The sequence below is a fragment of the Coccinella septempunctata genome, chromosome 7 (genome assembly GCF_907165205.1).
Source record: "Coccinella septempunctata chromosome 7, icCocSept1.1, whole genome shotgun sequence".
Lineage (NCBI taxonomy): Eukaryota > Metazoa > Arthropoda > Insecta > Coleoptera > Coccinellidae > Coccinella > Coccinella septempunctata.
In genome coordinates this window covers 15,925,363-15,951,946 of record NC_058195.1, presented here as the reverse complement: position 1 = coordinate 15,951,946, position 26,584 = coordinate 15,925,363, and the positions used below count along the sequence as shown (strand labels likewise).

At 35.3% G+C, this 26,584-nt stretch overlaps 2 protein-coding genes across 7 annotated transcripts in view; one reads left to right on the top strand and one right to left on the bottom strand.

Annotated features, from left to right (window-relative positions):
- The window catches only part of LOC123316626 (protein split ends-like), a 154,594-nt gene that overhangs the window by 74,436 nt on the left and 53,574 nt on the right, over positions 1–26,584 (bottom strand). The gene's annotated exons all lie outside the window — the stretch shown is intronic.
- Positions 7,617–14,129, top strand: LOC123316627. The gene is made up of 2 exons (XM_044902804.1): positions 7,617–7,932; positions 9,639–14,129. Exon 2 carries the CDS (start codon positions 9,639–9,641, stop codon positions 13,455–13,457), a length of 3,819 nt encoding a protein of 1,272 aa, XP_044758739.1. The 5' UTR covers positions 7,617–7,932; the 3' UTR covers positions 13,458–14,129.

Sequence of the window (26,584 nt, the reverse complement as noted above, 5' to 3'; positions counted from 1 at the left end):
GACGACTGATTCATTCATTCATTCATTGCTGTATCCCGTTACCGGGAATAAATCTACAAAAGAAGAAGAAAAAAAATTCGAACAGACTTGTAACTTCTTAGTGCTAGTTGCGACTGTGTGCCCTCCTGTGACTAAAGAGACCCAACCGTGACCTGCAGATCCTTCCACACTCAGGGCATGGATAGTCTCCAACCAGATCTGGCCGCCGCTGTATCCTTCTCGATTCTCCACTATAACTGTGGACCAAAGACCTCCACTGTGACCTGTCTAACGCTAGTTGTTCCCAGTTATGATTAGCATTAACTGATTTTAGGGATTGATGTAGTGTATCCTTAAACCGCTTATACTGGCCTCCTGGTTTCCGGGCTCCCTCAGTGAGTTCGCCGTATAGAGCTATTTTGGGGAGTCTTGTGTCTTGCATCCTCAGAATGTGGCCGCTCCATCTGAGTCGGGCCCTCGTTACTTGAGTCTCAATTGATTATGTTAATTTTCTGTCCCCCTTGATACCTAACAATTTTTATTTGAAACATTTTTCCTTAAGTACATATTTTTTGAGATAATATTCACTGCCTCAAGTTCAATGCCGGTGTCTATACAGGGTGTATTAGAAGTTGAGGCTTTTTTTTTTCAAGGGATTGTAGAACTGGTCAAAATGAAGCGCAAAAAAATTAAAAATGATTACTGAATAGATCCTAATACGACCCTAGACCGTTTGTTAGCTGAATTATCGCAAAGCAGTGGGAAAAAACTTATCCCCTGATTCGACCATGTGGTTTCGTTTAGGATATTGGCTCGTTCGATATTTACGTGGTAATGAAAATGGAAACTTGAGATTGCCGAATTGTTCTTATTATTTTTTAGTAACTTACACGATTTTATGAAATGGCTCATTTCGTTACCAACTGACAGAAGAGACTTAGGACACAAGTGTAAAAAATATAATAGAATAATACTTCAAAATCTCACCATTAAAATTAGTCTAAATTATTCACGAATTTGTTCACAATGGGCATCACAATCTTCTTGTTCGAACATTCCAACAATCGTCGTAAAAATGGGATGAAATGGGGAAACATCATAGCACTTTTTCAACATAACTAACATAAGCAACTTCAAAAAACTGCCTCAAGTTTCGACATTTTTTTTTCACCCTAAATTGCACGATACAACAATTATAATTCTCTCAAACGTGACCTGATGCATCTAATCCGATGAACTTGGTACTGAACCATTCATTGTCCAGCCATATGTTTATGTAATGTTTCGTTTTTGCGATGCCGGAGTCACCTTCCACAGTGCCGTACTTGAAATTCAATGACATTTTGTCGAACTTCTAGTATTTACGATTCTTCCATGTGAAATAAAGCAGTTGATATCCGTTCTTCCAGTCCAGTTAGAAGAAGCACAGGGAAGAAAATATTTCAACTCATTTCATTATCCCTATTAACAAATCATCCAAAAACTGGTCCCAGAAGGTTCCCATATGAATATCGATCAAGTTTTTTTTTCTTGAGGAACAGAATACATTACCGCACGTCTAACAATTTTCCACGGTACCGAAAAACCCGCGGCAACGACGATATAAAAATTTCATTAGAAATTAGACATGCCGTCTTGATCGGAGCAGATTACCGCGTTATAATCGTCTCTCCGAGGAGATAGCCCCCAAAGAGCTACGTCCAGGCCAGGCCGAAAGACGCTAAATAATTGCGATGGAATTACGAAAAATCTCGTAATTCGTTTATAATTATAGCCCCGTCCTGCATCGTGATGAACAGCAATTATGCGCACGGCGAACGGAAAGCGGATGGTGAGTAGGATCATGTTTCACGTGAAATATACAAAAATCGTGAGTTGGCAATAATTGATTCCGCCTAGTGAGCATGCGAAAAAAAATCCGAAACGAGCTTTCACAGTGGCAGAAACAAATTGAAAAATATCGTTTATTACTCCAAGGATTGATGGACATTTCCAGTTTGAAATTAACCAATCAAATTCCAAAGTTTATTTTGCTATATTTATTGCCTTCATGCAACATAAGAACCAATATTATGTTTGTTATTATTCGAATATGATTCATAACAATTGGGACATAGGCTAAGGACAGATTGTTTGGACCAAAATATGGCGATAGGACCAAATATACCTCAATAAAATATTGCTGTGGAAAAAGATAGAGGGCGTTAAAGTTGATTTTTTTTCGTTTTTTGCTAATAATTTCACTGTAAATTTTTTCCTCCATTTTTTAAGGGAAACACAATTGAACAGTTCAGAGCATCGGAAGGGGATTTGAAGTAACGATTCATTCATTTTATTTATTTATTTCGACGATAAAGCATAATTAAAAACAATGTAACATAAAAAGAATAAACTTAAATTAAATGTTCTACGTGGCCTCCTCCGACTTCTATGCCTTTTCTAATTCTTTTAATAAAGGACTTCGAAGAAAATATTATTCTGTCCCCTTATAAAAAATTCAACTTCAACGCCCTCCATTTTTTTCCACAGCAATATTTTATTGAGGTATATTTGGTCCTACCGCCATATTTTGGTCCAAACAATCTGCCCTTAGCCTATATCCCAATAGTTATGAATCACCCTGTATACAGGGTGAGTCTTTAACTCGTACAAATATTTCAACAGTATATTCCTGACGTCGAAAGAAACACTTTTTTCCTATACCATTTTTTTCGACTCGGCTCGGTTTAAAAGATACAGGCTGTTGGAAAACAATAAATACATGTTATTTTCAGGTCTATCTCACAAACGGTTTTATCGAATGAAATGAATTTTGAAATATAGTTTTTCATTTATTTGATGAATCTTTTTCGAGCACAAGATATCAACAACGTCTCCCAGTTTTTCCATTATGACCATTCCGTAAAATAAAAATACCAAGAATTCAAAGAATTCCACTCTTAAAACTAAGTTGGACGCTATCTGATGAATATTTGAACGTTTTGTAAAATAAAAGTATTCTGCATATTTTCTTGATTAATGCACCGTTTGCGAATAATTTGATGTTGAAAAATAAAAAAAATCTGTTCAAAAGATCCACAGATGTGTCATAGATTTAGCTTGTTATTCTGAAGGGAATTTTGTTTCTCCAGGGGTGGAAAAAATTATATAAGAAAAATGTTTTTTTTTACATCAAGAATGTACTGTTCAAATATTTGTATGACTCACCCTGTATATTCTAAATGACGTTCAGATGTAATGAGTTGATATGAATACACAATGTTACAATCTCAAAATGAACTATAGACGCACACCCAGCACATCATCATTTTTTACCTCAATTTCTCGTATTTTTATATACACAGGGTGTTTTTAAAGGTGAGGCTTTTTTCAACAGAAGGTAGAACTGCTCAAAATAAAGCTCTTCACCAAACATCACCTAAACAAAAGTTCAAGATGACAAAATTGAAAAATTCACTTGAACTTAAACGATTTTATTGAATGGCTCATTTCGATATCAACTGACATAAACATCGAGCATAAACATACTTAGGACCAAGTGTAAAAAAATAGAATATTAGTTCAAAATCTCACCAATGAAATTCGTCTAAATTATTCACAAATTTTTTCACAGTGGTCATCACAATCTTCTTCTTGTTCGAACCCTCCAACAATCCTCTTCCATTTTATACACTGTTTTCACTTCAATTCGCACAATACAACAATTTCTTCAAGTGACCTGATGCAACTAATCAGATAGACTCGGAATCATCCAATAACCAGCAATATGTTCATGTTTTGTTTCGTTCTTCCGATGCCGGAGTCACCTTTCACCTCGCCTTTCACAGTCCCTTACTTGAAATTTAATGAAATTTTGTTGAACTTCCAGGGGTTGTAGCTCAGCCATCTAGAATATTTCATACAGACAACTTTTGGTAAAATGACTCATTTTGATAACTTTTACCCTCTGTCAAAAAAAATGCCCACCTTTTAAAACCTGGCTGAACTCCAAAGCTTTAGGTATAAATTTGTACTGTATGAAGTTTTCACTCTTCGATTCCGCAGTTCATCTTCTCTCTATCTTGAATTCTCAAAATTTCCAATATTATAAAAACAATATGTATTGTGTGTTTTCACCTTGTTCTTCATAGGTACGTTATGGTATCTGGTTATGGTACTTAAAATTCCCCAACTTCTGGTGTACATTTCATTTATCCCCCATAATCCATCGATGATTTTTTTATGGCTCTTCTTGAACGGTATCTCAAGGTGAAAATGTATAATCACGGAATCTGACTTAACTCAATGCAACAATTCAAGCAGTGTGAAAATGAAATGACAATCCGGTATTCGTTAATCATTTTTTGTCGAACAAAAAGTCAAATACGGCATTTTGTCCGACTTTTCAACAAAATGACAAACTAATAATAATATCCTCGTTAACTTTGATGTTTGACAATAATTAAGAAACAAATAATGACGTTCCATGTTTGAACTGCCTGAATTATTTCATTGAGTTGAATCAGTTTCCTTCACTTTTGAATTGGTTGATGATTGTTAAATATCTTTTAAATGACAAGCATCAAGTATTCGATATTTTGTACGCAGTTGTAACGTAAAATGCCCTTTAAGAATAGCCATTCAAAAATTAATAGTTTTCATTTTATTTCGTTATTTGATTATACTATTTCAATTAAAAAAGTGAACATTCTCTTTATTCATTAACACTTATTCATATTGTAATTTCTGTGTATACAAAAGCACGTATTGTTGTTGAGTTTTTCATTTCAAATCACTCTTATCATCATATTAATATTTTCATCATTACAAAATTTCCTTTGTACGAAAGATCCGGTATCATCTCCGCTATAGATCCAAGATCCAAGGTTTGCAACAAGCTAAAAATCCCAATTCCATCTGGAACCTGTCACCGACTATTTTTAGCCGTTAGAATCTAAAACATCAATTTAGGTGTTCAATGTCAACAACAACTGGCGGAACCAGAGAAAGCAATCGAACAAAAACGACAAATATTGTCAATCGTAAAAGTTTCCATGGCGACAAGCCTCGAAGTCCATCTGTTTCCAGCTTTTTTCTCTCGTACGACAAATCTAACAGCCTAGGAAGTGGGGTACATTCATTACATTTATATCAGAAATGCATTAACATGATTTCTAGGATAAAAGAGCAGGTTCTTGTGTTCAGAATGATTCTCCACAACGCAAAAGTAATGCTTGACCATAAACTGCGATTCCATGAAATAGGAAAATAAACACCGAGTTTCGTATAAAGGGAGATTTTACACTTTCCAATCGTTATACACTGATCAGCAATCGAAATGGATATTTATTATTACTTTACATATGTAAGACTCTAAGTCCCTAGAAAAATTATCCTGAAATAATTGCTCTGTATATTGTCATTAATACCAAATTTTTATGAGTAGGTGATCCCCTCTTATCGTGCTCCAATTTTTGAAGAGTGAAGCTCAAATTTGGCTGAATTCTGCGGATGTATGACGTTGAAAAATCGTAGTGATTTTGGTGAAAATTCCTCTTACCGATTTTTTCCGCCAGCTATTGAGAATTTTCAAACAGTTATAATTTACTTCTCTAGAACGTGTCTTTCGAAAAAAAAATCAATGTAGTCGAGTCGATAGAGAATGCGAAAATTTCAGTAGATTCGTTAATCCAGAAAATGGTTGAAAAGTTCATTTTTTCGGGCACTACCCTTAACATTAAAAACCGTCAATCTGGCTAACGAATCGTATGAATCTGAATCGGACTGCCAGAAATTGGCGAACAATTTCCTCCTAACGATCACATCGAATTTTCGATTATCGGAATTCGGAGGTTATTAATGATTCGTTAAGTTAGAAGCGTGGTTTCTCTGCATACTGATTGCTCAATGGGAGGATTTGTCTTTTCTTTTTGAACCTGGCGCATAATTTAGAACTTTCTGCCTAAATTGGATTACGCGACGTAGTTGTGTAATTGACGATCAAGATTCTGCATTCGAATTCGTGAAAAATCAGATTATGCCAGACAAAATGTTATATTCGATGCCAGTTGAAGAAGCATTATCACTGAAATACCTTACACTTATAAAATGGTAGGCTTGGGGCCCATTAGATGAGAGGTCTGGGCTTCAGATCACTCTGGAGTCAAAGGAGACCAGGATGCCAACTACATTGCCAACGCTGGCCCAGAGCCTTTCTGTGGTATAGGAAAATGAACCTATAAGGAAGAGTTTCTGGAGAAGGAAGAAAACTAAAAAAAAACACTCTGGAGGAATGAATCATTCCAAAAAATTCATCCGAAATTTTAAAACTGAAGATTCGAGATCCAAGATGTATTTGGATCTGACTTAGATTGAGTTACGCCTCCTAAACGCTTCCCTCACAGGACATTGTAGCCTTAGGAAGCATATGATGACAATGGGCTTTGCAGAAACTGGCGAGTGTAGGTTCTGTGGGAAAGAGGACAAAACTTCAGTTCAACTGATGGTTACAGAATGCCTCGTCATTGCAAGCCTGCGCAAGGAATGACTTGGACGAGAAAATTATAGGAGGAATGAGCCTCCTTGAAGCCTTTTCAGATACTAGTAGAGTTCAATGAAAGTCTGGAGCTGGAGGGTGAGCTGTACAGGGTGGGCAAAATTTGATGGTATTGAATGACAGCTCTGTAACAGTGAGAGCTTGGGAAAAATGGATGGCACGTTTCCGACCTCCATTTTCAAAATATTGTTAATGGCCAAAACCGCATCCCTCTATCTTCTTTTGTTTTCAAGTTATAAGTGAAAACTCATTTTTCGGCTCTTCGTACTGGTGCCTCTATTTCGTTAAGTATCAGTGATATCGATATACAAATGTTACATTCTACAGATACTTTTTCCTGTAGAATGCAGTGGCGTGGTCAAAGATTTTTTTTTTAGTCCGCCACTACAGTGATATATTGATAACTTTTATTTTTTTTAAATATAAAACATGTGTTATTCTTACATATTCCATATACGTCGTGTTTCTGATTGTTTTTAAAACAAAAAAACTCAAAAACTAGTTCGGTCTAGTTGACATTTCACTGATAATATGATAATGAACTTCATGCTCCTAAATTGTGTCAGGTTATTAAGTGGCATAGGCTTTGCCTTCAGTGGCTTTTCTTAGGTTTATTATTCAGATATTACAATAGGGATTACTCCTTTTGACGAAAATGATATATTTTTTATGATATATCTTTGAAACGTCACATTTCGAAATAACCATTTCAACCGTTTTCCAAAAAAAAATTATTTTAAGCACTTAAAAACGAAAAATAAAAATGGCTATTTAAAGTTTAAAGCGTTTTGTGAGAATTGCACAAGCTGGCAACATCGACTGAAATATGCCTTGATAATAAAGGACAACAAATGCATTATCTTGATGATATAGACAAAGATGGCTGTCTATGAAGTCAGCGACGAACGAGGAAGGTAGTAAAATTTTATGGGATTTTTATGGCCGGTTGCAGTTGAAGCTCACCAGTAAGTACGCGCCTGTAGATCAACAGCTGTTATTTTATAAACAAGCTGATCCGACATTGTTCTTTTCATTGTCTTATAGACGCTGTTGCCAAATCGTGAACTCGGAACCAAGCAATTTAAATTTTGAAACCCGAGGGGTCTTTCACTGCGGAATTTTAGTGTACAAAATGATGGAATTGAGGCGGAATTGCCCGGAATTTTATGGAATTACACAGAATTTGATGGAATTACTCGGAATTGAACGGTATTTCATAGGAATCAATTGGAATTGAACGGTATTTTATAATACCACAATGGAATTCAACGACAGTGTGATGGAATTTAATGGAATTGAACATGCGCAGAAAGCAGTTTTTGAATAATCGCGTCACCTAACGATCGTTTTGACATAACCTATAAAAGTACGTAAATATTTTGGTGTGTTGTCGATGGTGCTCAAGCAACGGTTTTAAGGTAAGCTTTTATTGATTGGATTTTCGTTATGCATGAAGTGTTTGAGATAATGTGATTCCACATTTTTCGCGTGGGTGAAAACTGAAGAAACCTTTGTTTTTGTAAATCATATCATGGCCTCCGAGATATAAGTATTACAAAATTGACATTTAGACAATTCCAACTTAGGTCATTATCTCCATTTCTGTTTATGCTACGAACTTGAAAGAAAGCCATTATAGGAACACTATTTGGAAAGCCATTCAGTGGCGTACTCTGATTTTTTCAAGAGGTTTCCATGTAGAGCTATAACATACAGTTATGTTTTTCCTTACATGAACTATTTATGCGTTGGAAAGAATCAGTATTGTTTTCCATTTCAGCAATATATAAAATATTATACAGGGTTGCCACGTAAAACGATCCATCCCAATATATCTATAAATTTGAACTTTTCTGGAAAATATGTATTCGGTTGAAATATTTTACGCGGCCACAATGTATAATATGTTAATAGTTATTTTCCTAACAAGTCCTAACAAGAAGCTGAGTGCGGGCAAGACATTTTCCGCAAGAGTTACTAACGCTATTTTTTCTACTAGCTTTTGAAATATACAGGGTGATTCATAACTATTGGGACATAGGGCGGATTGTTCGGACCAAAATATGCCGATGGGACCAAATATACCACAATAAAATATTGCTGTGGAAAAAGAGAGAGGGCGTTAAAGTTGAATTTTTTATAAGGGGACAGAATAATATTCTCTTTGAAGTTCGAAAGTCCTTTATTTAAAGAATTAAAAAAGGCATAGAAGTCGGAGGAGGCCACGTAGTACATTTAATTTAGGTTTATTCTTTTTATGTTACATTGTTTTTAGTTATGCTATGTCCATGGTTATCTCATCGTTGGCTCCACCGAAGCATAGAGACATGGCAGAATTTAATTTACTATTTAACATTTTATTTTAAATGCTAATGCGTGCGGAAAGAAATAGCAGGGGTTATTCTAGGACTTTTTGGGTAAGCAACTTTTTGCGTGTTGGAAAAGGGTTAAACGAGCACTCTTGTAAAAAAATAAATTTTTGAAATGAAAAACCATAGTGATTTTTTCACAATCGACTCGAAAACAACAGAAGTTGACGTCATTATGAATTTCTCAAATGAGAATGACACTCATTTCTTTATATCTCTCAAGCCTGAGTGTCGAAAAAGTGTAGTTCATAGGTTCATTCACCTACGTCGCCAACCTGTATAGGGAGAGCAAAATTCGATGGGATTGAATGGTAGCTCTGTAAAAGTACGAGCTAGGAAAAAAAATGGATGGCACGTTTCCGACCTCGATTTTCAAAAGACGGATAATGTCCAATCGAGTGACCAATACCACATCTTTCCATCATCTTTTGTTTTCAAGTTATAAGTAGAAACTCATTTTTCGACTTTTTGAATTGATGTCTCTATTTCGTTAAGTATCAGTGATATCCATCTTTTGAAAATCAGGGTCAGAAACGTGCCATCCATTCTTCCGTAGCCCTCACGGTTACACAGAGGTGCCATTCGGTAAGATCGAATTTTGCCTACCCGTACATTTTATCAGTATTTTTTTTTTTTTTTGAAAAAATTCCCAAAACAAATTTATTGAGAATAAATGGCTGTCTTGGCGATAATAACTGTTATACTTATATTTTTGATGCACTAGTAGGTTCAGTGTAGAATAAATTATATTTCAGATGGAGCAGGATGGAGCTCGTTGCGAAATAACGTCAGTGGAATATGAGACGAACATCAAAATTCCCTCTTACTTGAAAAATTTGTTAAAAGCAACTGGGTACGATACACGGTTGGTTTTGACAAAACTGAATGAAGATCATTTCAGTAAAATAGAGACGTTTGCAGTAACAAAACTAGTTCCGATGGTATCTGCAGCACAACGGAAAGACTTTTTTGGACCAGTTTTTCACGCGGATCCAAGCAGTTTCCAGATTTTGGATGGACATAAAGTTTTATTGCTCGAAATCAGCGAGCAACTCAAGAAGAGAAACAAGAAGTATAGTGATCAGTGGACAATGACTGAAAACTTGGAAACAATTAATGACGAAAAAACTTCAGAAGGAGAAGTGAAGAAAGAAATAAAATCCCTACAATTTTCAACACAAAATCTTACTGAAGAAAACGAAACAATAAGCAGGAAACTGAAGCAGACATTAAAATCTAAATTCAAAAATTATTGGCTGTCTGAACGAATAGAAGAGCAATGGAATAATGTGATGATGAAGACCTATTTGACACCTTCGAACTCCCTAAATTGCCAGATTACATGTTTCTGTAACCAAAAAATTATAATCAACAAATTATCAAGATCGTGTACGACAAAAGCAAGATGGATTTATTCAAACTACCACACACACTTTGAGAAAAAACACATTTTGAAAAAAAATCCAATAATGAGTACAAAATCCGCGACAAAATCGAAACCAATTCAATCTAAGATAATTCAGTTTGTAACTCAACCGGACGTTTTTACGGAGAATGAAGATCAAGAAATAAAAAATCCGGATATAAAAATCTCGGAAAAAGGAAAATTCGACAGGAGCGAAACTTCTTTAGATTTTGAAAATATTTCAAGGTCAACGACTCCTTTTGTTATAGATGAAACAGCGTGTAGTTTGGAGTCGAATGAACATCTACCAACACAAAAATTAGAAAACGCTCAAAACATATCTAATAAGTCAATAAATATATTATCTTCAATAATAATACCGCCTTGTGCTTCGAACAACTCAGAAAAAAATAGTTTACAAGGAATTTTCATTGAAAGTGCTGAAAAGGAATCTTCTTCTTTGAAGTTACCATCGGTGAAAGAATCATTTTTTGGTACAGTTTCTGATACAAATTCTCGATCCGAAAAGGATTATTCGTGTGCGAGCAGTTCCAAATGGACTTCTTACAAATATTGTCGTTCTGAAAGACAAAGAAGAAATTTCGAAAGAAATCAGATCAACCAACCTTTGATTACATCTTTTTTTACCATAAAAAAACATTTGGAAGAAACAATTGACAATAACCAAGATCTTAGTAATATTTTCAATCAAACTATGAAAGAACTTTCACATGGAGAACAGAATTTATCAGCAAGTGATTTTTTACAAAATCTCATAGATATCTCTAAGACTAATACTAAATCCTCCCATTGTAACAAATACGATGAAGATTTTAAGAAATTTTGTTTGTATTTATTCTACGCAGGTGGAAATCTTCTTTATGAAACATTGTCTTCCAATTTAAAAGATATTCTTCCATCTTTATCCACGCTTTATCGATTCCGATCTCAAAATGCAGTATGTACAGATGAAGGAATTTTCAATTTTACTGGTCTAAAACAATTTCTTGAACAGCGAGATCTTCCAAAAATAGTATGGATATCAGAAGACGCTACAAGAATAACTGATAAAATACAGTACAACTCTAAAACCAATAAGGTTATGGGATTTTCATTACCTTTGGTAAATGGAATACCAAATAGTAACGCCTATGTTGCAACTTCTGCTGCTAGTATTAAGTCATATTTCGAAAATGGCTCAAGAGCACAATATGCTTATGCAATAATGGCTCAACCTTTGAGCGCTCAAGTACCAGCATTTTGCCTTTCTGTGTTTGCCACTAATAATACTTTCAAGTCGCAAGATGTCGTGAAGCGTTGGGAGATGCTGAGATCTGAAGCTGATAAATTTGGAATTAGAATTCTAGGGTTTTCATCAGACGGAGACCCTAAGTTGTTAAAAGCCATGAAAATGCAGGCTCATTTTGTTGAAAGTCCTTCATTATTTAACTGTTTTTATATGGATGTAGATGCTAATGATTTTTGCCTAATGCAAGACGCGGTGCATATTATCACCAAATTGAAAACTAGGTTCTTGAAGAAAGATATCAATCTACCGATGGGAGACTTTGCAGCAAATTCAGATCATCTTAATGAGATAATTGAAAAATTCAGTAAGGGAATACATTTCCTAACCAAATCGGACCTCTCATCAGAAGACAAAATGAATTATGAAAGTGCATATAAAATGTGCCAAGAACCTGTCTTGAATTTAGTGAAAAACGGAATACTAAGAAGTAATGCTACATCAATGTACCTGAAAATAATGTCTAATTTAATTATTTCTTTAATAAATAAGGAAACCCAACTATCGGAAAGAGTCTTCAGGATATGGTACAGCATTTTTTTCCTGAGAATATGGAGAGCTTGGATAAAAAACCATGCAGAATATACATTACAAAATAACTTCATCACATTGAATGCTTACACATGTATAGAGCTAAATGGGCATATGCTTATAAAAGTGATAAAATTATTCCAGGCTGATGAAACACTTGCAACAAACCTTATTTGTCCATGGCTGTTCAGTAGTCAACCGTGTGAAGGTTTGTTCAGAGCAGCTAGGTCAATTACTTCAACATACTCTACAGTGATTAATTTCAGCATCAAAGAATTTTTAGACCGAATTGAGAGAATAACGTTTATGAATTTTGTGGTCACCGATTTAAAAACGAAGTTCCTTTTTCCTAGAGAGGATAAAAAATGTTTAGAAGATAACTTTAACCTTACAACCCCGTTGGAATTGAAAAATATTGATTTAGGAAGAATTCTGGAAGAATCTTTAGAAGAAGCTCTACTTGATGCTCAGAGACTAGGCATGGAAGTGGAAAAATTTTCAGCTCAAATATTCGATGTAAGAATAGATGCACTAAGGGATGAATTCGATGATGAAAATGACGATTGCAACATAAATATTAATGCAGAACAGGCTGATGGAATATCTACATTTCTGGAGAGAGATAACCTTCTGAGAACCAACATGGAATCTGATGATACTGACCATAATTCGAGCCATAATTCGATCAATGAAACTGATTTGAAAGATTATTCACATTTGAATGTTGATCTTTCAATTGAAAGTCCTTATACAGAAGTGGTTATAGGAGAAAATAAAAAAATTATAATAAAGAAATCTGCATTGTGTTGGTTGTTAGAAGAAGGTAAGGGTAGAATAAGCACAGACAGACTAAGGAGGTATAATCAAAAAAGAAAATACGCTGGGAGAACCGACGTTAAACGTAAGTTGAGAAAAGGAAAACAGGAAGAAGAATATTCTGACAACAATCTATCCGAAGAAATGATAATTGAATTGGATGAGAATTCATCGAAAGAGGAATTAGAAGTACCCGTAGATGAAATCGAAAGTCACGATAAGTCTGAAATGGGTAAGGTGATAATTGAAGCAGAAAGATATTACGCGATAGCATATGATGATGGATGGTATATTGGCAGGGTTCTCGAGAAGAATGGCAATTCATATAAGGTCAAATTCTTGAAGCAAGATCTTCAAAATTTTGTATGGCCCAAAAATTTGGACATTCAAAATGTGATAGATGTTTTCTTCATATATGGTCCTATAAGCATTGAAGGAACAGATCCTTTTCAAATTACAAGATTTGACCTGAATAATATAAGGAAATCCTTTGCTCATTTTAAAAAATCACTTTAGTACTACCGTTCTTGTTATTATATCATATTTTTTCAACATTCGAATGTTTTTGAATATTTTTTGTTATAATATTGGTACTTCTTCAAAGTGATCGATGGTTTTGTGGAAAAATAGTTCCTTCGAGAGTTCCTTATTTATCATAAGTTTCTTCTTGTTTTCTCTTATACCTTTGTAGAGTTTTATATGGAAAAAAGAGTTTTATTTTTGTTTTTCATGTTTTATTAATTTTGAGTTTTATACAATGTTTTTTCTAATAAATTATATTTATGTACTCGAAATTTTATTTGTCTTATTTTCAAACATGATTCTATTAGTAACAGTGGGCAGCACACTCATGTTAGGTTTTCAACTTGATAAACTGAATTCGTAGTGGGTTTTATTTTAGTCATTAGGTCTACTGCAGTGCTACAGGTGTGATATATATGAAAAAAACCCCAGTGGTTTCGATATTCTATTTTATAGGCTCCAAATTATTAAACATTACTGAGATAAATTAAACGGAATTATATTCAATTGAACGGAATTGAGCGGAATTATGATGAATTCAATGGAATTTTGTGGAATTTAACGGAACTGCGGAATTGAATGGAATTTGGATGAATTGAACGGAATTTTTGTGAATTTTAGGTATTTAATCACGAAATTGGAATTTTAGTGTACAAAAATCGGCCAGTGAAAGACCCCTCGTTGAAACCCCATATTTGAAGGATGATTTTGAATAGTTTTTTGAAAAAATTATGAATCAAACTTATAAGTATTCAGTTTAAACTTGCATATGCAGTGATAACCCAAATTGAGGAGAATTCCGCATTGTAACAACCTTGTGGATTTCAAAGAATAATCCTTATTATTAGTACTAATATGAGAAAGTTTGAAGATCACTTTCATTCCAGATATTTGAAAGAGTGAAAAATTTTCCAATATGGAATGAATCACTTTCAGGAAATTTTATAAAGGTGGATTCAACTCCGAAACCTCTTCAACTAGTAGATAATCTAAATACCAGTACCACAGCCTTTTCAAACACCTTCATAAATAAGGCTCTGCCACTACTAGTAGAAGTCAATTAGTAAATAAGTAGTCATGGAAATTCTCAGAATTTCCTCATTTCCCGAGCATCTTCTCGGATATACGGAATGAAAGTGATCTACAAAATCTCTCATAACCTGACACAACATAAGGGCATAAAGTTCATTATCATATCAATGAAATGACCAGCCAACTTAACCGAACTAGTTTTTAATTTTATTTATTGGACGAACAATTAGAGATACGACTCATATTATATATCCTGAATCAGATAAAAATATGGGACTGGAATATGTAAAAATACCATAGAGTATATATTCAAAAAAATGAAAGTTACCACTATATCACTGGAGTGGCAGACTGAAAAAAATCTTTGACTGTGCCACTGCATTCTACATGTAAAAGTGTTTCTAGAATGTTATATATGTTTTTCGATATCACTGATACTTTACGAAATGAAGGCACCATTACGAAGAGCCGAAAAATGAGTTTTCACTTATAACTAGAAAACAAAAGAAGATAGAGGAATGCGGTTTTGGCCTTAACAATCTTTTGAAAATCGAGGTCTGAGAAGTGCCATCCATTTTTCCCTAGCTTTCACGGTTAGAGAGCTGTCATTCAATCCCATCGAATTTTGCCCACCCTGTAGATGTGGTAGTTGCGAGAACAGCTCTGATACGGACACAATAGATTTTAAAGTCGCAGTGAGATGAAGCCCCTCCCCCCTTGCCAAACTATAAAATATACAGAGATGTGGACTAGAGTGTGAAAGAAAACACTGAGGAAACCACATTAAAAAAATTGTCCATGTTTTCCCCCAATACTTTTTAAATGATGTGGTATTTGTTCGAGTTCGTCATCTCCACGTGGCCGTACCTGGAAGTTCAACGATTTCAAACGCAAGCACCAAGGTAGGTACTTCACACACAAACATCCAAAAACGTATTTGGTATTCCCAAAGGTAAACAGCGATTTATCGTCTGATCGTCCTAATCTGTGAAAATTCAAGGTTGTTACGCCACGTTAAACACTTTCAAACACGTTTCCTATTCGAAATTTGCCACGAGATAAGGAAATTTGGACGCTACTCGTGATACCTATAGTCATCGGCGACGTTGCCAAGTGTACAGCTCGATTTGCCCATAATAAAGACGAATTTAATGATCTATTTGATCATCATCATCTCCACCGAATATGTTTGAGATACGAAAAACATTATACAGGAAATTAAATCTTCAGTTTCACAAATATCGATAAATCAGCAACAATTATACTGTTGTTGACCAACTAGTTTTGGGAGTTTCCGTAAGGAAATGTGGCCTTCAAGTTGTCGGAACTCTTTCGTTTCTCAGAACGAGGAAAATTTGCGAATGTTAAATACCGGTCGAAAATCTAGTTGTGAACTTGACCAAAAATTATACGAGAAATGGCGAATTGAGTGGCGCTGTAATATTCCCCAAGGTGAAATGACTAAGACGCATATTTCCCTATTAATCTTGATTCGCCGAAGACCAGAATGTATTCCATTATCGAAAACGCGGGGGTTCACGAAAAAGAATTATTGAAAGCTGAAGAACGAGGATGTGTTGATATCTGGTTAGCCTAGACCAGTTCCATCCATAAAAAAAATATTGCGTTACAATATCCACGAACAATAACTCATTAGAAGTGTCAGTGTGACGTTTGAGGTCAAAAAAGTAAACCAAAGTTACGCAATAAATTAAAAGAAAGAAGATGTCCACCGAAATTGTGAAAATCGAAAAATTGGAGTATCGAGCCATCATCAAGTACCTGTATTTAAAAGAGTTGAGAGGTGTTGGAAATTCGGTTGGTTTAGGATAAATTCTTCTTCAATGAAACGCACTTTGTGAAACAATCTTTATATTGATTCAATCGATTTAACGGAGCTCGATCTATACTCTCAATGAATATCAAACCAGAACTAACTAAACGGAGAGAAATATCTCATTCCTAAAAGATGCTTATATACAGTATATAGGCTCCAATAGCAAAGTACATAATATGGTTATCACAGTCGAAAACTGCTGGGGTATGTTATTCAACACTTTTACCGCCAGCACTAATATTGTTGACTAATAAACCAATCGCATTTGACATATTTATATTTGTCGAGAATTCTGAATGAGTAAGGGATTTGGTTTTGCTTTACTCTGATGAATTTATCTCAACAAGAGGTAAGCAGATTTACGAAGATATGCTTAATACCCTTGGCGATCAATGTCCTTCGTATGCGACCGTGAAAAATTGGACTGCAAGCTTCAAAAGAGGTATATTTTTCATTGAAAATGATGACCGATCGGAAAGGCCAGTTTCTGTGTCGGTCCCCGAAAATATCGACGCAGTTCATGACATGATTTTATCAGACCGTCGAATTGGCCTAAAACGGATATCTAAAGCACTGAATATTTCATACGAACGCGTTCATCATATTATAGTTCACGTCAATTCGGACATGAGAAAAATTGCTACAAAATAGATCCCCAAATGTTTGAATGTTGACCAAAAGCGTGCAAGAGTAAAAGCATCGCCTTCGATCTGTGCTCGATTTGAAAACGATGTAGACTTCTTAAACCGAATTGTTACTATGGATGAGACTTGGGTCCATTTCTACGATCCAGAAACAAAGCAACAATCGATGGAATGGCGACACTCTGGTTCTCCATGACCTAAGAAGTTTCGTGTCCAAAAATCTGCTGGAAAAGTTCTTGCTTCAGTTTTTTGGGATTGCCATGGAGTAATCATGATTGATTTTTTGGATAAGGGTAGAACAATAACCGGAGATTACTATTCGACATTACTAACCACTCTACGGGAAAAAATTGAAGAGAAAAGACGCGGAAAGCTATCCAAATGTGTTTTGTTTTTGCAGGACAACGCCCTGCACACAAATCTCATGTTGCCATGCAAAAAATTCGTGATTTAGGGTTTGAATTACTAGAACACCCCCCTTATTCTCCATCCGACAATCGTCGCTTTCCTGAACTGAAAAAAAGTTTAAAAGGTCTTAAATTTTCTTCCAATGAGGAGGTAATAAAAGCTGTGGAGGCTTGGTTTGCAGAGCAAGAAGAAACATTTTTTTTGAAAGGTCTAGAGACGTTGCAGGTTCGCTGTAATAAATGTATAATTAAGAGGAGAATATGTTGAGTAATAAATTAAGCATTTTGCTATTGAAATTTTGTTTGGTTTTATAGTAGGCTAAGAATTTTCCAATATATCCTCGTATATGAATATCGAGCAACGAAAGACGACACAATGGGGCACTGTATTAGCTTATTGACATTTTGAGAAGTGGAGTGTAAACAACGAGCATCTGCATGTCAACACGATAAAAATTAATCATAATCTGGATATCCTTGTTCGAAGCAGAAAACTAAGGTTATCGCTTAATATCCGTAAAAGCAATACGTTCATCGTGGTAACTAATCAACAACGAGATGAAAAAGAAGACAAATTACTGCCTAGATGAATTTAAATCAATTTCTTTCCTGGCATCATACATGATTAACTACCAGAGATGTGACTATGATCAACTGGACAAAACAAGTCAAAAAACCACAATGAAATAATGGATTAATCCTCTCATTATCTGTTCCAACAAATTGTTATTATTTTCAAGAACGTTAGCAAAAAAAGATGTGCAAAATGTGGTTTAATGGTCAAGGTGTTTTCCAATGACTAAGAGAGGTTGTGCGTTGCTCATCAACGCATCAACTTTCACTACTATCATTTCACGACTACGAACCTCTTGACGCTTTTAAAGTTCTTGTAAAGTGCGGTTGGTTTGCAAAACACCAACATGATTGGCACATCTTTCCTTGAAAACCTTAACCTGAAGCAAGTACTAACAACCTTTCTGTAATGCGGAAGAATACGAGAATACCATAAAATATTAACAGTCACGGATCAATATTTATCTCCTTCATTCAGAAATATCGATTTACATCTTATTCATCATTACGCTACCCCCACCAGTACCGCAAACATAATCTGTGGCGCGTTATTAAGGACGGCCATTAAAATGTTTCACGATGTAGAAGAGGAATTAGAAGAAGCCTGAATAAGTACCGCTACGTTGCCAGAGCACCAGGAAGTGGACCACAAAGAATGGCAGGTGCGGTACACTGCTTGAAAAAATTGATGAAAAATAGCGAATCGTTTTGGTCTTGCGGTTGATCAAGTGTCAGACCAAGTTAAATTACTGTGAAGACACATTCACTTTATTGATTAATTGAAAAGTGCAGGAAATAGTCCGCTTTTTACTGTTACTACTCCAACTTAGTTTCAAGAGTTGGGTTCTTTGAGTTTTTGGTATTTTAATGGTACGAAATGCTTAAAATGAGAAAACTGGAATACGTGGTTGATATCTCGTGTTCGAAAAAGATTAATCAGAGAAATCAAAAACTGTATTCCGAAATTCATTTCATTTGATAAAACCGTTTGTGAGATAAAAATAATTTTTTTTATGGTTTTTCAACAGCCTGTATCTTTTGAACCGAGCCGATTCGGTAAAAATTTTAAGGGAAAAAAGTGTTTCTTTTGACCTCAAGAATCTACCGTTTATATATTTGTACGAGTCAAAGACGCACCCTGTATAACGATCTACTTGAACTTGCCAGTATGATCTCAAAGACCACCACACACAATTTGATTAGTGCTTAATAATTTTATATTTGAAATTCTGTAAGGTGGAGGAAATGAAATCGTTTTTCGATAGTCAAAAAAATATTTCTCTAAATTTCTCAAGAGGGGTCATGATGTTGAACAAATCATGTTCAAAAAGGGCCTTAAATTATTGTTCATCTAGATTTCTTCTTTCTTCTGATGATTTTTGTATCAAATTGAGTTCTAGAAGCTCAAAGACGAAGAATCTGCTATTCCTCCCACAATTGAAGAACAAAAACATTTTTCGACAGGCTGAAATCAGCCTTAAAGTTTGAGAAAGTTTTTTCTGTAAGTTTCATTGAAATCTTTAAATTATTTTACTATATAAGTACCTAATCATTTTCAAGAAAATATGAAATGCAGAAAAAGAAAGGAAACCAAGTAAATCATATACGGAACTGATAATAATCTTTCTGAAATCATTTCATTTGTTTATTCAAAAGTTATTTTGAATTCTGTGGAGTTGACCTTGAAAAAATCTTCATCCCAACCAAAAACATAAAATTCGTTGTAAAAATCAAAATTGTTCTTATCTCGCAAGGGCGTGAAAAAGACAAGGAGTGGCACTGAATTCCCTTCATTTTTGAGATCACCTAAGAAACTTACATGTGCAGGCATCACCTAATCCAAAGGACACTTGATTAATCCAATTCACAGCAACTCTTCTGAAGATTTTAGTTGTCAAACGAAGAAATAATCCTTTTTGCCTTTTCCTGCACTAGTTAAACTCCAGTGGTTAATCCTCAAACTTCCAGGGCACAATATCTCCTCAACTTGCATCTCACACAAATAAAAAACGCAAAACCACTAAACACACACGCGTTCGTTCTTCTCGTAGCACAAAATCCATAAGCTTTCCTGCAAATCCTGAAAAAAATCTTGGGAATTCATTGCCACACCCTGTAAGTTCAGTATACCGTGACAGGCTCTGTCAACCACGATGCTATTTTGAAATCTTCAATATTGACATGCGAGATAAGAACAATAAATGTTTATTTGGTGTTTTAACACTAGCTACGTCTTACCATAACCAGAATAAGCATGAGATCATTACCTGAAACAAAAAAAGATATGTTAGTGACGGTTAATTCACTGAATTTATTGTATTTTTCGAAATGTGATAATAGCAAAGATGTAGGTACAAATATTGGGTCAATTATTACAAAAGGTATAAAAAAATAAGCGAAAGAGGATATCTTGTAGCAAGAATTCCTTCCTTTGATTTTTGGATTTTTAAGTGTGGATCTTTCGATTTTCGTATCATTTCAAGAAGGATTCCCATGAAATTTCGAAATCCTACAATGTCATCTAATGAAATTTTTCCATTTCTATCGCAATCGGAATCCTAGATTTCAAGGTACGACTTTTCTATTTTTTATGGCAACCCTATTGAATTTTCCCATTGAAAAATGAAGAATAATATTTGTATTCAACATGAGACTTGATTTTTCTCTGGAATGAAAGCCAGATAACCTGCAGTATAGAAATGAAAAAAAAAAAAGATGAAGATCTTGAAATCTTAATTTCATCGAAAGACGTCGAACATTGAAGGATCTCAAAATTTCATGGGAATCGTTCTTGAAACAAAGAAGATATAAGCAATTTTGGAATATCATATATTTCCGATTTTTCACTATAAATCAAGAACAAAAAGAAATATATTGAGATATGAGGAACGTCATGTTGGAAGACTTGCAATGGCAGAAATTTTTCATCAATAAACGAAATTTCTATCTGGTTTATTGAAGATATTAGTGCCCCAATTGTATTATGATCACTTTATACATCGATCGTGAATAAGAGGCAAGCCATTAAGCTGTTCTGAAATTCCCCGATGTTCTAATGAATTCGTTATAATGTATTGTATGAGGATACTTCCTCAAAGATCGGAGACAGAGTGAAACTTGAGAACACCCAACAAACATTCGAATCATTCCATCTCCAGCATGGAACAAAGGCCTGAACACGAAAACCGAACTCATTCTCGGAAAGTTAAAGTAATTTATAATGGAAATAACGCTGGCATGCTTCCTGTTCTGCCCCGGAAAGCTTCTAGCAATAATAGACAGAAAGAGCATAATATATCAGTGGTCCATTATGCTGCTGCCTTTCAGAAACTGTATGTGCCTCAATAAAATATGATCAGGTTGTTATTTCCAAGAAGAAGGAGTTCTAGAGAGATCGTCAGGACAGAGGGAAATAATGAAAGATGCAAGGTCTCAAGCGAAAAGTAGGGATCAGAATAAGGGTGGAATTTTCCGAACAGAGAGTTCTTGAAAGTTCCTAACCCCTTCTAACAACAAGACTGCCAACTCAATGAATAAAAGAGTATCAAATTTCATACAGAGGTTCAATAATTCTATGGTCTTCGAATATTGGGAATGACATCCAAAAATTTACTATATAGGGTGTCCAACTGAGAATAAAAAAGGCTTCAACATATAATTTTTCTTTTTACATTTAAGATGAAGGAGTAGGAGGTTCTACTGATTCTGTAATTTTTATTTCCAATGAAATATTGGTTCCAATTTCCAATTCAACAAGTTTATCACTGCAGGAAAATTTTCCAGCTTCAGTTCCCCAACAACTCTTCCTGTCATTTATTGATCCAAAATTGCCAATTATTAAACCAGTTTCAGTAACATTCAAAATTAAGAAAAAACAACTATCCACTGAGGAGTGACAATGACTGTCGTCATCACAATGTTGCTGCGATCTACAATCAGGATTTCAGAACTGATGTAATTCTCTGTGACTCTGCTGATTTCAGATCAACGATAAACTGTAAGGAAAACATGCCCAATTCAAGTTCAGAAGTGAGCCGAATCAATAGGATTTTGCCAGCCTAATAATAATAAAATCCTTGGAAACGAACAGATGTTATCGACAAGGCCGTCAAAAAAGGAAAAATCACATAACGAACACAGGCAAATTACTACTTTCACGAGGCGAGGCCGCGAGGTAAATGGTTATAACCATAAAAATAATGTACCACATTGCCGACACAGATTGTCACCCCAGTTTAGAACGAAAAAATCGCCAATATCGATCGCTGAGAACAAGCTAGTTAATTTCCAGTTAGCTTCAGGTAACTGCTTGAAGCCAGGAACTCAAGCATTCACATGTGCACGCAAAGAAGTTAGATGGTTATCTAACGGCCAATCAACGACCACAAGAGCCAGGGAAATAAATATCCCCGGAAATAAACGCCAACAAGCGTTTAAAGAATGTTGGTGCATTGAAAACATACCACCCCAAAAGTTTTTTAACACAGCTAAACTACGTATTGAACCATGTTGGAATTGTGTACATTCGACAAATTGCATAACTTCATATTAGAAAGATCCACATGACTATGCCACATGTACAGCTTATCAGTGAATTTCAAGTTGGCCTTGAAATAATCTTAAAGACCATCACCCTCTAATTTTACGAGGAACGTAATATATTGAAGTTGATTTTGTTTCAAGTTGATTTTGCTTCAAATCGAAGTAGGCGACTTGTATACTTTTCCAGACAGCAAATAATTCAGGAAATGCTAATTGGTTAACAAGACAACTAAATCCATTGAATCTACTAGAGATTCCATAGTAATAGTATCGACTACAGATACTATTCATCAACATATCGAAGATAAATTCATATCATAAAAATAAAGATTTTGAAATTCCTGTCTGAGGATTGGAAAAATAACAGAAGCTTTTCAATATTACACAGTGTGGGAATATTCAAAATTTCCAAGCTTTTTAGCAGTGATCTTTCAGTTATTTCACCCTTGTTTCACCTACAACTAAGTTGCCATCTTCGCAAGATGAGGGCTCTTTTTCCTTCTTCTAAAATTCTTCAGGGTTTTCACTCCCAGTCTCTGAAATAAAATCAGTAAGAAAATTGAAATAAACGATTTGCTCCATCGTTAATTCTTGTACTAATTTTTCAGGAGCAAAGCAGATGGAAAAATTGTCGCCTTATAATGAACAAAAAATGATGAAACTAACGAAGTTTCATCATTGTCAGGCAACAATGTTTCCATCTGATTTGCTCCTGACAAATTAGTGCAAGCAGGGGCAAATCAATTATTTAAATTTTTTGATTGATTTTGTTTCAGAGACTTTGGGGAGTGAAAACCCCAAAGAATTTCAGAAGATGCAGGGTATTCCCAGACTGAATTTCAATCGAGATCTTTTTCCTGACCTCAAACTACCTTTTTATAGATCGAAAAGTTGCCTAAATTTTCCGTAATTTTCGAATTTTGGGTTGGAAGTGACATCAAACGATTGAGTTGCACTCATTGATGAGAAATTCGAATCTGCTCGTCTGTCAGGCGGCCTTAAACAATGAAATTTCAGAAAAAATTGAAGGACGTGGTCTGCAACAGTTCAATTCTATGATGGGCGATATTCTTTCCGTGTTATAGGCATCTGAAACTGTTCTGTACTGTACTACTGTAGCGAAATTTCGTGTAAACATTCTCGTTTTTTTTTAGGACTACTTCTCTGGTTATGAATATGAACAAAGCTCTTCACTGTATGTCAGTGCTTGCCACTTCGTTCCTCCCTAATTCTGACCCCAAATTCCTCATTGAAAGAATAGTGTTGGACCTAGGAATGATCCTTGAGGTACACCTTCCAACCAAAATCATTGAGCGAGCTGCGAAACCTATTTGTAGCAATTACTCCCATACCAACATTGAGAATCGATTGAAATTGATTCAATTAAACCATCGCGCCAAAAATGAAAGCTGCAATCACCTCGATTCTCAACACGCCAAATTGGTATACGTTACTTTTCGCCTTTCCGATCGTTGCGCCCGTCTCCGCGTGGGCATCCACGTTTTATTTAATGCCTTCGAAAGTAGGGCCCATCTGCAGCGGTAATCCAGTACCATCGGCTCCTTCGCGTCCTATATTCCGACCCCAGAAGGTGCAGGGGAGGGCAAAGAACCAGTTCCGAGAAACGATGTGCGATGGTGGTGCAGTTTCGAAAATTACCGATACACAGGTGCGTGCGCGCGCGTCCTCCTTTCGGTGAAAGTGGTGCTGTGCTGTTGACCCTCCCGGTTACCTTAAAGTCGTTGTTGCAGTTGTCACCCGGCCCTACCTGCAGAGTTTGATGCGTGGTCGCTTTAGGTGCGGACGGTTTATTTACAGTATCCATAACACGCCCTCGTATTTTTTCTTGCGATGTCGTTCGGTCTGCATTCTTTGGAATTGTTGCTCCATATATCGAATCTATGATTAAGCTTTGACGTGCAGTATCGCTGAATGAAATCTAAGCTACCTAGAATCTTTTGGCTGGGCTGGAAACTAAAGTTAAATCCCCTCATGTATAGACAGTCATTAAGCACTAACAATTGACAGGTCAACAGCACGGCTGTCAGTTTCAAAACCAATTCGACACACTGTGTTGAGAGTCCTTTCACTGGCACTAGCAGCAACTGATTGCGTTAATTTATAAACGTCGATGAGGCCACGTACAATCTACAAAAGGAAAAGCAACGAGGACAACGATGACCCTGGCAGCTTTTTGTGACTTCGTTACTCGAGGAAATTATGCGACCATTTGTTCTTTACAAAACGTTCACCAGTAGAGACTGACAAGTGTCGACTCTGAGATAACTGCATTGGCCAAAATTTCAACAAGAAAGATCTCTGACCAAAAGTGATCGTACTACAAGCATTAAGGAAATGCACTGCAAAATTAAAAAAAAATTGGAACATAGGTTGCTGACTCTTGAAAAAAATCATTTTGGGGGAAAAACTAAGAGATATTTCAGTTCTGATGAAAGCTTCGTTATATCGATTGATGTATTTGTAGAAATTACCGAGCACTATTCAGAACTCTCATCAGAACTCTTCTGGGATAAAGTTTTGCCAACATAGGAAATACTGGTTTTCAAATTTCTGATAACAACATTATTGCTGATAAATTGAAAATTTTTATTTTTTCGATAAAAATCTCTTGACATATTTCGTAGAATACGCCGAGCGCTATTCAGAACTGTCATCAGAATTCTTCTGAGATCAAGTTTTGCCAACATATGAAATACTGGTTTTCAAATTTCTGACCTTATCATTGCTGATAAATTGAAAAGTTTTGTTTTTTCGATGGAAGTCACTTGACATATTTTGTAGAACTAACCGAGTGCTACTCAGAATTCTCATCCGAACTCTTCTGAGATCAAGTTTTGCCAACATAGGAAATATTGGTTTTCAAATTTCTGACCTTATTATTGCTGATAAATTGAAAAGTTTTGTTTTTTCGATGGAAGTCACTTGACATATTTTGTAGAACTATCCGAGCGCTACTCAGAATTCTCATCAGAACTCTTCTGAGATCAAGTTTTGCCAACATAGGAAATATTGGTTTTCCAATTTCTGACCTTATTATTGCTGATAAATTGAAAAGTTTTGTTTTTTCGATAGAAGTCACTTGACATATTTTGTAGAACTAACCGAGTGCTACTCAGAATTCTCATCAGAACTCTTCTGAGATCAAGTTTTGCCAACATAGGAAATATTGGTTTTCAAATTTCTGACCTTATTATTGCTGATAAATTGAAAAGTTTTGTTTTTTCGATGGAAGTCACTTGACATATTTTGTAGAACTAACCGAGTGCTACTCAGAATTCTCATCAGAACTCTTCTGAGATCAAGTTTTGCCAACATAGAAAATAGTTTTTTAATTTCTTGCCATATTATTGCTGATAAATTGAAAAGTTTTGTTTTTTCGATGGAAGTCACTTGACATATTTTGTAGAACTAACCGAGTGCTACTCAGAATTCTCATCAGAACTCTTCTGAGATCAAGTTTTGCCAACATAGAAAATATTGGTTTTTAAATTGCTGACCTTATTATTGCTGATAAATTGAAAAGTTTCGCTTTTTCGAAAAAATCACTTGTCATATTTCGTAGAACTCGCCGAGCGCTTTTCAGAACTGTCATCAGAATTCTTCTGTGATCAAGTTTTACCAACATACGAAATATTGGTTTTCAAATTTCTTACCTTATTATTTCTGATAAATTGAAAAGTTTTGTTTTTTCGATGGAAGTCACTTGACATATTTTGTAGAACTCGCCGAGCGCTATTCAGAATTGTCATCAGAATTCTTCTGAGATCAAGATTTGCCAACATACGAAATATTGGTTTTCAAATTTCTGACCTTATTATTGCTGATAAATTGAAAAGTTCTGTTTTTTCGATGGAAGTCACTTGACATATTTCGTAGAACTCGCCGAGTGCTATTCAGAACTGTCATCAGAATTCTTCTGAGATCAAGTTTTGCCAACAAAGAAAATATTCGTTTTCAAATTGCTGACCTTACTATTGCTGATGAAAGTTTTGTATTTTCGATAAAGGTCACTTGACATATTCTCTATATCTCGCCGAGCGTCTGGTGCTCTGATGAGTATTTTAT

Excerpts from the sequence above, each read along its gene's own strand:
- LOC123316627 (XM_044902804.1), top strand. The coding sequence starts at position 9,639 with ATGGAGCAGGATGGAGCTCGTTGCGAAATAACGTCAGTGGAATATGAG.